Consider the following 18,856-nt stretch of genomic DNA (forward strand, 5'->3'; position numbering starts at 1 on the left):
TAGTTCTGAGACAAATATACGTTAATTCAAGTCAAATAAGATTATATATTTGGTATAAATAATATTTTTCTCTGGGTATTTTAATCTGGATCTCTGGTTTTTATTTAATCTGAAAATAACGAATTTTAATTTAGCAAAATTTACTATTTTTAATGTTAATTTTTTTATATAAAAATTATTCAATTTTTCTTCCAACATTACAATTAGCTATTAAATATTATTTTTGAGTAAATTTTATACGTACTATTTTTAAAGTAAATTTATAATTTTTATAAAAACAAAATTATCTTTGAAAATAGTCAAAGTAATTCTGGAAATAACAATTTTTAATATTAAATTTTACTATTCTTGAAGGAAATTTTGCTAAGACACAAGTTAATTTTACTAATTTTTTAAATTTTACTTCGTTTACATTGAAATAAATGAAATTTTAAAATAAAAGTAGCGTTGTAATAAAGATTTTGATTGAAAATTTAAAGCAAGTTACAAACTAAGGAGACAAAAAATATTAATAATTAACGGAAAACGAAAATAAAAACAAATTTGATTTTAAAACATTGTAGTTAAGAGAAAAAGTAAAAAAAAAATTTTAATAAATTTTGTGCAGATATCATATAAAGAAAATCTTACCTTAAAAAGGCTGATTCTTCATTGTAAATTTTTCCAAGATATACCATCTGTTCGAAATAATTCTTCCTCTATTTTTAACGGAAAACTACTATTTTTAATGGTAAATATCTGTTCATTCTCTAGCAATTTACCCAGACATTGGAAAATTTATTTATGCCTTGTGTTTACTGGTATGACGATATTTTCCTGAAATGAGAAAAAGAAAAAAATTATATTCCTGCAGATCTTATAAAAATATCTAAGTTTTTTGAAAACATAATTTATTTTGAAAATTATATGATCGACATTTTTGGTAACAATTCGTTGACGTTTGATATTTGCAAATTTAACAATGCATCTAACAAGACAAATTAGTTTTGTCTAGTTAGCTTCACTATCAATTTTCAGTAAATATCTGTAAATTCTATAATAATTATAGAAAAAAAAAAATTGAAAATTATTTTCAATTTTTTTTTTTAATTCAAATTTTTTAATTCAAATAACCAAACACACTTCGTAATTCAGAATTAAGTTAAAAATAATTAATTTGATATTGGTCGCTGATTGATTCTATTCTTGATTTAAATACTGATTCAAATATTATTAAAAATAAATTCAATTGTATTCTTTAAAATTCAATTGTTATTGTCAGAAGTCGAAAAGAAATGTTTAAACTTTTTTTAAAAAATTGTCGCGGTGATTTAAAAGTTTTTAAAGTAAATAAAAAAATTCAAAAAAGAAATAAATGATTTTGTATTTTTTAAAGGTCGCTGGATATCGAAAAACAGTATTTTTTTTTACTCAAAAACTGCAAGGAAAAAAATTAAAATGTGCATTTTGTGACCCAAAAAAATATAGAGGATTTTGAGAAAAGTGGGGGTAGAGAAATCAAAAAAATTTTACGTTTGTTATTTTCGACATGGGAGTGATTTTCAATGTATTTTTGTCCACTGGACACCATCCAGGGTCCGAAAATTTCGTAACACGTTTGGATTTTGAGAAAAGTGTGGGTAGAAACCGAAAAAAAAGTATTTTTTTAATGGTTTCCAATATATGTTTTCTCTTTAATCTGACGTGCTAGAGACTTTCATGAGATTTTAAATTAGAATTTGAAAACTGTACTTTAAAGACCAATGTGCGCAAGACCAAAAAAAAATTTGTTGAATTTTGAGAAAAGTGGGGGTAGAGACTCAAAAACTTTTTTTTGGTTTGTTATATTTGATATGGGAGTGGTTTTCAATGTATTTTTGTCTGATAAACACGATCCTGGATCTCAAAATTGCCCAGCACGTCAGGATTTTCAAAAAAGTGGGGGTAGAGACTCAAAAAAATTGTTTTGTTTATTATTTTTGATATAGGAGTGGTTTTCAATGTATTTTTGTCTGGTAAACACGATTCTGGGTCTCAAAATTAACCAGCATGTCAGGATTTTGAGAAAAGAGGGGGTAAAAAGACCCAAAAAATTTTTTGTTTGTTAATTTTGATATTGGAGTGATTTTCAATGTATTTTTATCCACTAAACGCGATCAAAGGTTTAAAAATTTGCTAACACGTCAATATTTCGAGAAAAGTGGGGGGGTAAAAACCCAAAAGAAAAATTTTTGTATTTATTTTAATATTGGAGTAGTTTTCAATGTATTTTTGTCCAATAAACAAGATTTTGGGTCCTAAATTTGTCTGGCACGTCAGGATTTTGAGAAAATTAGGGGTAAAGACGCCTAAAATCTGTTTCTTGAGTCTTTAATCTCATTTTTCTCAAAATCCTCAAGTTTATCCAATTTAGGGACCTTAGATCTTGTTTAACTTACAAAAGTACACTAGAAAGTACTCCGATTTTTAAAATTAGTAAACAAATTATTAGAATTAGCAGACAATTCTAGAAATTTTCATACTTTTCCAGTATTTTTTATATATCCCGACTTTTTCCTAATCAATTGAAGTTTCCCTGATTCCCCGAAACTATGACTTGTCTGATTACAAGAAAAGACAAGAAGTACAAGAAAAATAAACATTAAAACCATAAAATGACAAATCGTAAATGATGTGAGGATGAAAAGTCGTTGCAACGGATGAAAAGTAAAATTGGTACCTAAACGAGGGGAGAAAGTCATTGAAACACCTACGCATTCAGAAAAAAAACGACGTGTCAAAACCGATATAAACCATTTCGCAATAGCAGTTCGTTTGGAAATAAACTCACGCCCTCCCTCATGTTCATTTTCCATCAACGATGGCGCGAATAGTGGGGAGATCAATTTTCCCCCGACAAAATAATTATCATAGATCGTGTGCGCATGCGTTCTATCGTCATTTTGACGGATTCACCGGATGGTTGATGCGCCATACGAACGACGACGAGTCGCGCACTACGAGTAGGGCGCTGGTCGGCTCCGAACCCCACAAGAAGTCACCACACGAAAAAGAACGACATTTAAAAAAAAAAGAAACACGTTAAAAATCCCTTTAAATAAAAACGAATCATTTCGCCGTTGTTCATTGATAAACGCGAGTGTTTTTGTTTTCTCTGAACTCAATAATAAAAAAAAAAAAACATTTCTCGACAAGTAGTGCGAGTTTAAAATTAAGCAACGAAGAGGGAATTCTTCGAGAATTGAAGATAAAATAAACAACTTCGATTATTGAAGAAAAGAGGAAAATTCGTTGATTAAAAAAATGTCGGCTTCTGCTGTAGCAAAAACCTCCAAATATTCATACCGCTCGAGCAGTGGTGGTGGAGCGGCCGATGTCAGCATTGAGTATAGCGCCGACCTGAGTGCTCTCTCCAGGCTCGAGGTAGGTTTTTTCTCAACCTTCCAAACTTCTCTTTTAATCCATAAAAAAATATTAACAAATTATAAATTCACTAGACTCTAACATTTCCAAAAAACCTACTAATTTTCAAAATCAAAATTCAAACTGTGCGAGTAAAAATTTGTGCCAACGGCGAATCGGGAGGAAAGAGATTCTCAAAAATCTTGAGGAAAGTCTTCAAAAAAAGGAAGAGATCAAAAAAAGTTTCCACAAAAAGAATTTTTAAAAATGAACATTTTTGGAGGAGAAAAGAACTTCTGCAGGAAGAATATTTCCGTCAAAAAGAATACTTTTAGCAGAAAGAATACATTCTTCAAAAAGAAAACTTTCATCAATACTTTCATCAAAAAAAGACTTTCGTCAATACTTTTAGCAAAAAGAATACTTTTCTCAATACTTTCAACAAGAAGAATACTTTTAGCAAAGAGAATACTTTCGTCAATACTTCCATCAAAAAGAATACTTTCATCAAAAAATAAAAAGAATATTTACAACGAAAGAATACTTTTAGAAGAAGGATAATTCTATCAACAAGAATACTTTTAGAGGAAGAAAAATTTTATCAAAAGGAATACTTTCACAAAAAAGAATACGTTCATCAAAAAGGATATTTTTAGCGAAAAGAATTCTTTTATCAATAAAGAATACTTTCAACAAAAAGAATACTAATTTTAGTAAAGAATACTTTCAACAAAAAGAATACTAATTTCAGTAAAGAATACTTTCAACAAAAAGAATACTAATTTCAGTAAAGAATACTTTCAACAAAAAGAATACTAATTTCAGTAAAGAAAAAATTTTGAATACAAGAAAAAAAAACTTATTCCAAATAGAATACAGCTCTTAGATAGAAAAAGAAGAAATAGAAAAAGAAGAAGTAAAAGAAGAAGAAGAAAAACAAGAAGAAGAAGACAAAGAAGCATAAGAAGAAAACACTTTTACAATTAAGAAGACCTATAAAAATTTGCAGAACCATTTTCAAATAAAAATTGTGCGAAAGGAGAAAATGAAAAAAACGGATAAACTGTTTAGCGAGATGTGAAAATTGTCATGAAGAAAAGTGCCCGGAAATATGTGAAGCACACAAGTTCAGTGACCATTAAGAAACGTTAGTGCCAAATGTACGAACCAAAGTGTATAACGAGAGTTCTGTAGACACTAAATAGCTCGATACGAAAATAGTCCTGGATAAAGGGCATTAAAGATCATCGTTCTGATCATCGTGTCTTTTCTATTGCAGTATCGATAAAAGAAAATTTTTCTCCTGTGCTCAGTGCAAATTCCAAAAAAATATCACCATAATTCTATTCATGTTACAAAATCCATTTTTTCTTATTCCAAAAATTGTCGAATACTAATAAAACTAACAATTACATTCTAACTTTGGGTTTATTATTACTTTTCAAACCAAAAAAAAAAAGTGACAAATTACCATTTTTTTCTGTTTTCTTAAATTATAATTATCTCTAGCTTAAAAATTTAAAATTGCTCCTAAAATTTTAAAAATATCTTTCTCTTTAATTTTATTGTGTATACTGACATTTTTTAAAGATTCATTTTTATTTATGAAGAACTCTTCATAAAGAAAAATTAATCTTTAAAAAAATGTTTTATTAAAAAGAAAATTATTTAATTTAAAAGATTAATTTTTCCAAAAAAATGTTTAATTAAAAAGAAAAATTTTAACTTAAAAAATTAATTTTTCTTTAAGTAGAGTTCTTTTTAAAGAAAACTTAATCTACAAAAAATATTTGAAATGCATAATAAAATTAAAGAGAAAGAAATTTTTCAATTTTAGAAGCAATTTTAAATTTTTAAGCTAGTGGTAATTTTTAATTAACAAAAACGTAAAAAATTGTTAAAATAAATAAATTTTTTTATATAATTTCTTTTGTTGCGATACTATACCAAATTTTTCTGCAGATATCAAATTGAGACAAAAAATGAATCAAAAGTGTTGCGAAGTAACATTTTTGATTCGTATTTTGTCTTAATTTTGATATCTGCACAAAACTTGTTTATTTATTTGCCGAAAAACTTTTATTTTTACTTATTTTGCCGTAAAAAGTAAAAAAGTCTATAACTTCCTACATTTGCTTTAGGTTGATTTTAGCTTGCGAAATCTACGGGAAAAACAACCTTAAAGCGAGTGGCAGTTATAGACATTTTTATTGAGAATTATTATCGCAAAAAATCTAAATTGTTAAGAAAGAAAAATACATTTTAATTCCCCATTGCTAAAAAAATTGCTTAATATGCTTTAGAAATTAAAAAAATGTTCAAACTCTGAAAAAAAATTTATTTGATTCAAATAACCGATTACTTGACTATCATCAAAAAAATATTTCCTTGAATCAAATAATTTTAATTCAAATCAAATTGTGTTTTAAATAAATTGTATTTGAACCGATAATTTCAGCATTTGAATGAAATATTATTTAATTGACTCAAAAAAAAAATTGTATGATTTAAGTAAATACTTTATTGATTCAAATGAAAATTATTTCATTTAAGAAAAAATTTCATTAATTCAAATGAAAATTATTTGATTTAAGTAAATATTTTATTGATTCAAATGAAAATTATTTGATTTAAGTATATATTTTACTGATTCAAATGAAAATGATTTGGTTTGAGTAAATATTTAATATTGATAACAGCCAACTAATCGGTTACTTGAATCAAATAAATTTTTTCTATTCTAGAGAATTTACACATTTCTTTTTGTAATTGAAAACCAAAACAAAAATTTCTATTCAAAATTATCACTTTTTCCTATAAATCGTAAAAAATTGTTGAATTTACTTTTTTTTATTTATTAATTTTTAATATGTTGAGCATTTTTAATTTAAAATTTTTATTATTCGCAAAAAAAATGTAGTTGTATAAAAATTTATTATTAAAATGTATTAAAATGTTTTAAAATGTATTACAATCTATTAAAATCTATTCAAATGAATAAAAAAAGTATTAAAATTTATTAATTACAGAAAAAGGTTTATCTAGAGCAGCGATAAGTTTTTCTGGAATAGCGAAAGTCTTAACAGAATAAAGTTTTAGCTACTAAAACTTTCGCTAATTTAATAAAATATATTATGAAATTTTTAAGTCTTATACAGGAAAAAATTTTTTTTTCGTAATGTATTTTAATTACGTTTCTCAAAATTTTTCCCGAATTTTCTAAGTGATTTTTCTTTTAATAAGTAATGTTAAAGTTTCAGCATTAAACAATCATAAAAATTTTATTGATTCCCCCATTCTGAATTGGATAAATTATAAATGATAGTTTAAAATTTTAAATATGTTTTATTTTTAGGAAAATTTATTTCCCACTAACCGTTAATTCGAAAAAAGTTTTCCTCAAGTATTATAGAAAACGATAAATATATCGGGATAAATTTAACACAACTGAATGGGCTTTGTTGTCGCGTGCTCTTTTTAGGTCAAGTCTAACGAAAATATAAAATTTAGTTCCGATCGAATATTTTAAGAATTAGCTATTCAATAATTTTCAATCTCAATTTTTAAATTTAAACATTATTGAACTCTATAAAAGAATTAAATTTTTTTTTTAAATTTTAAACAATTTTCAATTCTTCATTTAAAACAGGAATAAGTGAATTGAAACTTGCTTTTGTTATTTCGTGATCATCACAGGTTAGACCAGAAAAGATATTTCTAGCGACAGTACAACTTCATCTTACGTAATAAGTTAAATTTAAAGTTTCAACAAAAAACCGTTTCTTCACTGTTAAGAAAAATCGGTTTAAAAAATTCTTTTAAAAAATTCATTTAAAAAATTCATTTAAAAAATTCATTTAAAAAATTCATTTAAAAAATTCTTTTAAAAAATTCCTATTAAAAACACAACCTAGAATAAAATTTGAATAAAATTCAACAAAACTGAATAGATAAAAATTTTTAAAAACAATTTTGCCTTAATTTCAGGACAAGATTCGACTCCTACAAGACGATCTCGAGGGTGAGAGAGAGCTACGTCAGAGGGTAAGTGCATTCATCTTGAAAGCTTGTATTTTTATTTTAAATTAAAAAAAGAAAAAGAAAAAAAGAAAATGACGCAAGCGGCAAGCAGCGCTTAACGGAAGCTTCGCGCCTAGCAAACGTAACGCTGACCTCGAATTGTCAAGTCGAGAGTTGAAAAACTACCTGGAGAGGAATGAACCAAAGCGACATAGGAGGAAAAATTATTTTCGGCACTCATTTTGTTAAAATAACGTGAATTTGAGAGTGTGCCTTCAAAATCCGAACATGGCGCTGTAAAGTGGGGATATACTAACTTCAAATGTCCAGCTCATGCCGTTTCTATTTCTGTGATTGCTCAGGCCTTTGCCGAGATGTTTTCGCGTTCCGACATTCCTTTCGCTTATACTTCTAACTGAAGATTATGTTTTTATTTTTTCTCTCTAAAAAAAAAACAATTTTTATATCAATTTACGAAGACAAAAAATAAAAAAATCCAAAATCGCCCTAGAGAACTGCCTTGCTTTGAATTTAAATTAATAAAAACTCTTCCACTGATTCAAATTAGTAAGAATTTATAATTATTAGTAAAAACCTTACAAACTTCTTAAAAATTAGTAAAAATTTATAAAAATTCTTACTAAAATTCTTAAAGTGTTACTATTTCCTTTCTTAGTTTTAAATTTTTTGCCATGAAATTTCAGTGAAAAATTACTAATAATTAGTATTGAAGTTATTACTAATTTAAATAGATAAGCGACTTTTAATTACTTCAGATTTAAAGAGTAAATTTTTGTTCAACAAAGAGAAAATTTACCCCTTATATTTTACCGAATTTTTCAATAAAGTTGAGATATATAGTGGCATAATCGTAATTGTAGGCTTCGTACTCGATAATTAATTTTTAAAAAATAGAAAAAAGTAGCTTAAAGACAAAAAAATATAGTATAAACAAATAGCTATCGCATTTTTTAAATTTAACTATTTATAAAAATTAAAAAAGTAATTCTTTCAAAATTCAATCATTTTTCAATTCATTTTTCTTGAAATTTATAAATAAAATTATTCAAAACTTAAATCTTTTTATTTTATTCAATTCTAAATCAATTCTTATTAGAAATTTCTACGAGAACTCAATTATTTAAATAATAAATAATTTATCTGAATAATTGAATATTTCTTAAATTTGACTTCTTATAAAGAACATTATCAACATTTTTTTAAATAATTGAATTTTTACGAAGAATTGCATAACTTTTTTGATAATAATTAAATTCATTAAAGAAATGTAATTAAAAATGAATTGAAAATAATTATTACACTCTAAGAAACAAATTATATCAAATTTTTTTTAAATAATTAAATTTTTTCGAAGAATTTTATTCAAATTTCTAAAAATAATTACGTTCTTAGAGGAATTAATTTAAAATTATAGTAAAAATAATCAAAATCCTGCCATGAGATTTATTTTTTATGAAAATAATCTTTCAAAACAATTCAATTATTTTTTTAAATAGTAAAATCTTTGTAAAAATTTAATTATTTTACAAAAAATTTCTTGAAAGAATTCAATTTTTTTCTTAATTCGTTATAAAATATTTCAAAAGAATTTAATTGTTTCCAAAAAATTTTAATAATTCCTTTGAAACAATTAAATTTTATTTGTAAATAGTAAAATTCTTTGCAAAAATTCAATTATTTTTAATATTTTTCGAAGAAATTCAATTATTTTCTAAAAATTTAGTAATTCCTTGGAAACAATTCAATTATATTTATAAATAGTAAAGTTCTTTGCAAAAATTTAATTACATTCAAAACAATTTAACGAAAGAATTCAATTTTTTTCTTAATTCGTAAAATCTTTGCAAAAATTCAATTATTTTCAAAAAATTTCCCGAAAGAATTCAATTCTTTTCTTAATACGCTATAAAAAAATTCAATAGAATTCAATTAATTTCTAAAATTATAATAAAAATCAATAATATAATATTTAGTTTAAATTATTAACAAACACGATTACTTTTAAAAACTTAATTGCGTTTTCGCTCAATTAATTTAAAATTGTATTAAAAATAATTGAAATCCTGCGGTTTTTTTTTAATATTTACAAAAATAATTGAATTCTTGCAACGATTATTATTAAAATTTTAAAAAATAATTGAATTCCTGAAAAGAATTATCTTATTTATAAAAATAATTAAATTCTTACGAAGAATTTTATAAACACTTTTTTAAAATTATTCAATTTTTTTGTGCAATTTTTTATTAAAATTGTAGATATTAAAAATCATTGAATTACGAAAAATTTGTAAAAATAATTGAATCGTTTTAAAGAATTATGTATATTAAAATTTTTTGAATTTTTTTCATTGACTTTATTAAAATTTTTAAAAATAATTTTTTTTTTTTTCAAATGTTAACAAATTAAAAATTTTAAAGTAGTGTAAATTCTCAAACATGGAAAAAAGTAGTTTTTAGTATAACAAATAAGAAAAAGTATCCAAATAGTAGCAAATCGTAAAAAAGTAGTAAATAGTAGGTTTTAGTAGATGAATGCGAGGCCTGTAATTTTTAAATAATTTTTCAGTAATAATGCTTAAAATTGTTTGCTAATTCAGATTTAGAGAGTAAAATTTCCTTCAATTATAACTATCTGATAAACAGTCAAAAAAAAAAATTAGTCCAATGTCATAATTTTCCATTATAAAAGAAAGATTAAATTTTAAATTCGTTTTGGTAGAAGCGTAGAGTATTTAATTTGGAATATTTTAAACAATTTAAAGTTGCATTTGAGTAAAAACTAAAAAGTACAATTTTCTATCTATCAAAAATAAATTTAAAATTTAGTCTTCTTTTAAATTCGAAATTATAAACATTGGACTAACTTTTGTTTTGACTATATGTCAGATTCTCCCTTAACAATAAAATTATAGTAATTGAAAAATTTATAAACAAATTTTTGGTGAAAAAAAAATAAATTCATTAATTGATGATAATGTACAAAATTACATTTAATCGGACGATCAAAAACTATTTACCGCGTGCCAAAAAAAATACACTTAAAGTTTATCGACCGCTTCCTAAGAAAACATTGCTCTTATAGTTTCATTCGTTTCCTAATAAAATTCAAAAAGAATTATGAATTATTGTTTAAATTAATTTTTTTTTCAAGTTTTTTAAATTGCTTGAAAATTAGAACGTTCAATACACAAAAATTTAAAATAGATATTTTTGTTGAAATTCAAAGGAAAAAATCTTCATAAAGGACCACGCTAAGTTTCAAAATAATCAATAATGTATTAATGAATTGTTTAATTATTTATGTTGAGCATCGTCGCTAACTTCATAAAAACGAAAAATGTGTTTAATACTTTATATTATTCATAATATATTTACAATAAATATAATAATTTATAAACAATAATATTTATAATATAAAGCCTCAAAACTGTGCAGCGCTTTTGAATCTTAAATAATAGTTAAAAAAAAAAATTCCTACCCTTGGGGAATCGAACCCTCTAAACACGAATCTAACATTCAAGCGCTTAACGACCACGACCACCGCGCATATTTTATTCTCCTAATATAATATAACATTCAAATTTTTAGTAATTGATAATTTTTTTCCGAAACAGGTTGAACGAGAGCGTGCAGACTTGAGCGTGCAAGTCATACAGCTCTCAGAGCGACTTGAGGAAGCCGAAGGTGGCGCCGAGTCTCAAGTAAGTTAGAATATTTTTTCTTTATTTATCAATATTAAGAAAAAATTAATTAATATTATTAATTATTACTAATTAATTAATAATATTAATTATTAATTAATATTATTATTTATTAATTATTATTATTTATTAATTATTATTATTATTAATTAATTAATATTATTAAAAGGATAATATCAAGTAACTTAAAATTCCTTCCTGTTGACAGTTTGAAATTAACAAAAAGAGGGACACAGAATTATTGAAGCTCCGAAAGCTCTTAGAAGATGTCCACCTCGAAAGTGAAGAGACCGCTCATCTCTTACGCAAAAAGCACCAGGAAGTGGTTGTTGATTTCCAAGATCAAATCGACCAAATGTCAAAGGCCCGAGCAAGGTTAGTATTCAAAGAAGAAAAAATATTGTTTTTTTTTTTTTTACAAAAAAGGCACAAAAAGAATTTCCTCAAACCGAAATTTCTAGGTTCCTGCAGTTAGCGTCGACGCTAAGCGTCTTTTTTCGAATCAATTTTTTCAAAATTGTTTTCAAACAATTGTTTCAAAGTTTTTTAGATTTAAAAAAATACCCTGAATGACTTTTCAACTCCCTATAAATAGGCGAAGGAGAAAAAACTGAAATTAGTGACATTTTTATCTCTAAAATCCCCATATGAACGTCGACGCTAACTTCAGAGATAACTCTGAAGCTAACTCTACCAAATAAAGTCGTTCCATTTATCCTGCTTTCTAACTTGTTTAAAATTTTACAGCTTCACTAATTTCCCATCAGAATAAATTCGAACTCCAGCAATTAAACTAATTTTCTAACAATAGAACAAATTTTCAAAAATTATCAAAAATTGTAAAAATTTTACATTATAGAAATGATTGAAAATTTAGTTTCAATAATTTCCTATTAAAATAAAGTCGAATACAGAATTGAACTGATTTTCGAACAATGGCTCCCTAAAAAAATTTTTTTCGGGAATCATTGTTCGAAAATCAGTTCAATTCTGTATTCTAAAAAAAATTCTCAAAGTTACAAAACTTTGCTAATTTTTTTAGGGAGCCATTGTTCGAAAATCTAGGAATGATTCAACATATGTATGATTTTAATTAAAAATTATTAATAAACGTCTGTAATTTTCTCTCCCTCAAGCAAAAAAGAAATAAAGGAACCGCGGTAAAATTCGCATAATTCCATTTCATGCCATGCCCAGAATGATGATTCATACGCGCGATCTAAAATAATTATAGCTGGTGCATCGCGCAGTAAGAAGGCATATCCAAAAATTATCGCAAATTATGTGTCCGAGGTACTGGCCTCCTTCCAACAAACCGAGTTACTTGCACCTGAAATATATGAACTAGACGCCAACGTCCCTTAGACTTCTAAACATAGGTTTCTCCAGGATTCCGAAAGTTCGTTATACCACAAATTGTCATCAAAAATTATCATCACTCTCGTATATTATTCATATTATATAATTATATAATATGTACTCTCTGAACATTCAGTTTTCAGCATAATAGAGAATAATTATTCGAAAAGTTAATTTTCTATTCGTTCAAAAGTTTTATTGTATCAATACGAAACTCAGAGAAAAATTTTATTTACACCAAATATAATTTATTTTAGTTAAATAATAAAGTATTTTTTCTCTCAGAGTCTAGTAATTTATTTGTTTTAAATAATAATTTTTTTAGTCACGAATAAAATTTTGATTTGAAACAAGTAAAATTTTATTTGAAATTAGTTGAAATACATTTTTTTTAAACCAAATAAAGTTAATTTGAACCAAATAAAATTTCTATTGAACCAAATAAAATTAATTTTAACCAAATACAATTAAATTGAACCAAATAAAATTTCTATTGAAATTAGTTGAAATGTAATTTTTTTAATTCAAATAGAATTTCATTTGAACCAAATAAAATTAATTTGAACCAAGTAAAATCCCATTTGAAACAAATAAAATTAATTTAAACCGAATGAAATTCCATTTGAATCAATTAAAATTAATTTGAACCGAATAAAATTTCATTTGAATCAAATAAAATTAATTTGAACCAACCAAAATTTCATTTGAACCAAATAAAATTAATTTGAACCAAACAAAATTTTATTTCAAATTAGTTGAAATATAATTTTTTTAAATTCAAATAGAATTTCATTTGAACAAAATAAAATTAATTTGAACCAAATCAAATTTCATTTGAAACAAATAAAATTAATTTGAACCAAACAAAATTTCAGTTAAAATTAGTAGAAATAGAATGTCATATGATCCAAATAAAGATAATTTGATTCAAATAAAATTAATTTGAACCAAAATTAATTTAAACCAAATGAAATTGCATTTGAATCAATTAAAATTAATTTGAACCCAATAAAATTAATTTGAGCCAAACAAAAATTAATTTGAACCAAATAAAATTAATTTGTAACAAAAAAAAAGTTTAGTTGGCTCCAAGTCAAATGTATTTTTTCTAGTTTAAATTTTGAATTACCTCTATGTCCAGCAGTCAGGGAATTTCATTCAAAGTCAGGAAAAATTTCTTTAAAATTATAGAAAAAATAAAACTTTTTACAAGTCAAAAGTTTTTTTAATCTAATAAAAGTAATAATTTTTTATTATTACCATCTGTTCCTATCATTAGATATTAATTTAACCCTTTAATGCTCGAATTTTTTAAAGAAATGCCATTTTGGCCGCCATATTGGATCCACCATTTTGAATTTTTTACTAGTTTTGGATTTTCGTTTTATTTAAATTAAATTTATAAATTTTACTTTGTTCGAAGTACAATTTTCTAAAAAAAAAATAAATAAAATTTACTTCGAACGTAGAAAAATTTACTCCGAAAATAGTAAAAATTACTAGAAATTCGCAGAAGTTCCTGATAGTTTAGGTTTTATTATGAAAGTATAGTAAAAGTTACTTTATTCATTTTTTCCTTGTAGAAAACAAAAATAAGGTTAGCAAAAAGTCAGAAAGAGTCAGAGAATTTTTTTTTCTCGAATCTTGCTGGACACTCTGATTTATAGTTAATAAAAAATTTAGAAGAGTACTTAAAACTATTTTTAACTTGATCGTTTGATATTAAGTTTAAAAATACATCGTTTTAAGTTTATGTTTATGTTATTTTTATATTTTAATTAGAATTTTCTGTTTAATTATTGGTTTAAATACCATTTAATTGAGTTTAATAAAAATTATTTGATTTAAGTAAATGTTTATCTTATTCAAGTAAATATTTATTTGATTTAAGTAAATGTTTATCTTATTCAAGTAAATATTTATTTGATTTAAGTAAATATTTATTTCATTCAAGTAAATATTTTCTTCAATCAAGTAAATATTTATTTCATTTAAGTACATATTTTTTTCAATCAAGTAAATATTTATTTCATTCAAGTAAATATTTATTTGATAATAGACAAGCAATCAGTTATTTGAATCAAATTATTTTTGAGTCAATTAAATGCGGTTTTTGCTTCAAATACAGAAATTATTGGTTCAAATACAATTTAATTGATTTAAATAAAAATTATTCGATTCAGGTAAATATTTATTTGATAAAAAGTAATCGATTCTTTGAATCAAATAAATTTTTTTTCGTGTTTTTTTAAACTTAATATAAAATTAAGGCGAGCGTAAGGTTAAGTGGAATTTAATTAACATTTAATTAAATATTTTTTTAAAATTTAATATAAAATTAAGGCAAGCGTAAAGTTAGGCGGAATTTACATCAGTGAAGTTATACTTTTTCGATTATTCATTAATTGAATATGACGTTAAAATATATCAGTAAAAAATTATTTTTCCTTACTAAAAATTTATCAAAACGTTGATAAATTGCTTTTTTGCAACTTAGGCGTATTACGGTCATCTAATTTCAGGCTAAGTTCCCTTTTATAATTCAGAGGTCAATAAAGTGGCTATTATTACCCTAGGGCAATAATGAACACTTTATTGACCGCTCGCGAGTTAATAAAGTACCCATTATTACCCTGGGCAATAATGAACACTTTATTGACCGCTCACAGGTCAATAAAGTACTTAATATTACCCTAGGGCATAAATGGTCACTTTATTGACTGCTCGAAAATTATTATTACCCTAGGGCAATAATTGACACTTTATTGACCGCTCGCAAGTTATTATTACCCTAGGGCAATAATGAACACTGTATTGCTCACAAATCATTAAGTAAACATTAAATTGCCCTAATTGTAAACATTATTGTCCTAGGGCAATAATGTAAATATTATTTACCGCTGCTCACAGGTCAATAAAATACTCATTATTACCCTAGGGCAATAATGGCCACACCCAGCTTTACGCTCGCCAGGTTAAATAACTTAAAAAATACCTCACTATTAATTGAATAAATTTAAATACTTCATAATCAGAATCAAAATGACCCAGTGTGTCAAAGAAAGGTTTAAAACCTTTCTGTAAATAAAATAAATTTTAAAAACAAAAATTCCTCGAATAAAATAAACAAAAATTAATTAAATTTCAATGATAATAGTTGTCAACATTCACACATACACAAAGACACCTGTCTGCAACTGAGTTTCGCTATAATGATAGAGTATATGGCACCTTGTTAAAATAGCATTCTCAACTCATAATCCTTATGTCACTCTTTGAGCTCTCTCTCTCTCTCAGTTTCTGACTTCATCTTTCTGTCTTTCTCTCGTGAAGTGTTTTCTTGTTATACAAACGTTTACTTCGGCTTATGACTATTTTTAACTGTTCAAGTTGCGAGGCAATCCACAACCCCGCGTTGGCACGCCATATTAGTACACGCTACCAGTCCCGAGAATCCCCACCTCTCATATCCACGGAATCAACTGACTGACACCTTACACCCTCGATTTTGCGTGGGTGGAAAAATTCTCTCGGTCAATTATTTACTCTGACTACTGCCGTAATTCTATTAAAAAAAAAAGAAAGAAAGAAAAAGAAAAGAAACATTTGTCGAAGAATTATTTTTCGACTCAAGTTTTCTTTCATCACACAAACACACATACAGCTCCCCCTCGCGCAACATCCCAACATTTAAATACTTAAAATAGGCCTCTAGTGAGAAAATTAGATCTTGAGGGCGGTTAATCAGCATGCTTCAAGTGGCACTGACACCAAATAGATTCACGAGAGGAATCAGCTGCTTTCGATCAACAGGTGATCATCAGAATCATCAACAATTGATGATATATGCCATGACCTTGTCTTAGAGAACAATTTGCAGAAGAACTAAATTTATCATCTATTTTCGCTTTCTTTTTTATTTTTACTTTCATTTCCACTTTGAAGGATTTTTATTTTCCCTTTCATCTATTTTTATTGTTACTATTTTTTTTACTTTCATTTTCATTTTCAGTTGCAAAGATTTTTATTTTCTCCTTTATTTTCACTTTCATCAATTTTTATTGTTACTGTTATTTTTACTTTCACTTTCATTTACACTTTGAAAGATTTTTATTTTCCCCTTCATTTTCACTTTCATCTATTTTTATTGTTTTCCGCTTTAAAAGTGGAAATGAAAAAGAAAATAAAAATCTATCAAAATTATATGAAAATGAAAATAAAATTCTATCAAAGTGAAAGTGAAAGTAAAAATGAGAGTATAGAAATAAAAATCTAATCAAATTGAAAGCGAAAGTGAAAATGAAAGTCAAAGTAAAAATAAAATTAGATAATCAACCCTTTGGAGATTAATTGAAAATTAATTGAAAGCGAAAGTGAACATGAAAGTCAAAGTAAAAATAAAATTACAGAATCAACCCCCTGGAGGTTAATTATGTACTTTCATTTAGATTCATTTTCATTTTTATTTCAACTTCCAATTAAAAAAAAAGTCGTCCCCATATGAAAATAAGAATCTCTAAAATTAAAAATGAAAATATAAAGGAAAGTCAAAATTCTAAAAACAAAAAAGGAAAGAGAAACAGTTCCTAAAAATAAAATGATAAAAATTATACCCAATTAAAACTTTTCCTACTAATTTTGCTTGAAATTTTATAAGTTATAATGCACAAAAAATAAATATTGCAAATCAAAAATATTTTTCTTATTGCAGAGCCGAGAAAGAAAAGGCCAAATTCCAGCAGGAGGTATATGAACTTCTTGCTCAAATCGACAATGTCACGAAAGAGAAGATTATGTCGATGAAGACAGTGGAGAAATTAGAAATACATGTTTCGGAATTAAATGTCAAAATTGAAGAAATTAATCGCACCATCGTTGATATTACCAGTCATAAAACTCGATTGTCGCAAGAAAATATTGAATTAATAAAAGAAGTACAAGATTTAAAGGTATGGGACAAATACAGCTCTATATTATAGTTTTTGTGTATAAATGTGAAGCATTGAACCACCTCAGGCGACAAGAAATTATTTAGAATATTACAATTTATCAAATTCTTGGCAAACATTCAATTATTTTCGTAAATAACAAAATTTTGACAAGAATTCAATTATTTAAAACAGAATTTTCATAATATTTTTCGTCAAAAATCAATTATTGAAATAGATTTTTATAAAAAATCTTAGCAAGAATTCTTCTCAGGAATTCAATTATTTTTTTAAATTTTAATAATAATCCTTGCAAGAATTCAATTATTTCTATAAATAATATTCAAACTCATCGCAGGATTTCTATTATTTTTAATACAATTTTAAATGAATTCTGCGAAAAATGCAACTATTCTTAAAAATTTTAGTAAAATTCTTTGAAACAATTCAATTATTTTTAAAAAATTGTAATGAAATTCTTTATAATAATTGAATTTGTTTTCAATATAATTTTAATAAAATTTTTTGAAAGAATTCAATAATTATTTTCATAAATAATATACAATTTTCAAAGAAATTCAATTATTTAAAACACAATTTTCATAAAATTTTTGACAAAAATCATTTCTTTAACATTTTTTTTTTAAATTCTTCTCAAGAATGCAATTATTTCAAAAACTTTATTAAAGTTCGGTGACAAAAATTCAATTATTTTCCTAAATAATAAAAGTCATCGCAGGATTTCAATTATTTTTAATATCATTTTACATGAATTTCTCGAAAAATTGTTTTTATTTTCAAAAGTTTTATTGAAATTCTTCGAAGGAAATCAATTATTTTCAAAAAAATTTTGTAAAATCTTTCTCAAGAATTCAATTATTTTCATAAATAATGAAATTCTTTTCTTAAATTCAAATATTTTCAAATTTCAATATCTACTATTTTAATTAAATTTCTGAAAAGAATTCAATTATTTTACAAAAAAATTAATAAAATTCATCGCAAAAATTCAATTATTTTTATAAATAATTAATAAAATTCTTCTCAGGAATTGAATTATTTTTAAAAATTTTTATGAAATTCTTCGGAAAAATTCAATTGTCTTGACGGATAATAAAATTTTTCGCTAGAATTCAAGTATTTAAAAAAAAAATTAATAAACTTCTCAAGAATTCAATTATTTTTAAAAATAATAAAATTCTTCTTAAAAAAACAAATTATTTAAAAAAATTTGAATAATAATCGTTGCTAAAATTCAATTATTTTCATAAATAATACAACTCATCGCAGAATTTAAATTATTTTTAATATTTATAATTTAAAATTAATTCCGCTAAAAACGCAATAAAAAATTTGATATAATATGTTTCTCAGAGTTATAATAATTATTTTCAATTCATTTTCATTTACATTTCTTGAATGAATTTAATTATTATCATACATTTT

General features: G+C 24.7%; 1 protein-coding gene across 1 annotated transcript in view; it reads left to right on the plus strand.

Annotated features, from left to right (window-relative positions):
• Nucleotides 1-2,941: 2,941 nt before the first annotated feature.
• LOC122501139 (paramyosin, long form-like) overlaps nucleotides 2,942-18,856 on the plus strand; it is a 30,859-nt gene continuing 14,944 nt past the window's right edge. The window contains exons 1-5 of the mRNA XM_043610451.1: nucleotides 2,942-3,402; nucleotides 7,369-7,425; nucleotides 11,037-11,123; nucleotides 11,332-11,498; nucleotides 17,194-17,431. Coding sequence (XP_043466386.1) covers nucleotides 3,283-3,402; nucleotides 7,369-7,425; nucleotides 11,037-11,123; nucleotides 11,332-11,498; nucleotides 17,194-17,431 — 669 coding nt within the window. The 5' untranslated portion in view covers nucleotides 2,942-3,282. The remainder of the gene's footprint in view (nucleotides 3,403-7,368; nucleotides 7,426-11,036; nucleotides 11,124-11,331; nucleotides 11,499-17,193; nucleotides 17,432-18,856) is intronic.

Source organism: Leptopilina heterotoma, unplaced genomic scaffold (genome assembly GCF_015476425.1).
Source record: "Leptopilina heterotoma isolate Lh14 unplaced genomic scaffold, ASM1547642v1 Lhet_0, whole genome shotgun sequence".
NCBI classification, from domain to species: domain Eukaryota; kingdom Metazoa; phylum Arthropoda; class Insecta; order Hymenoptera; family Figitidae; genus Leptopilina; species Leptopilina heterotoma.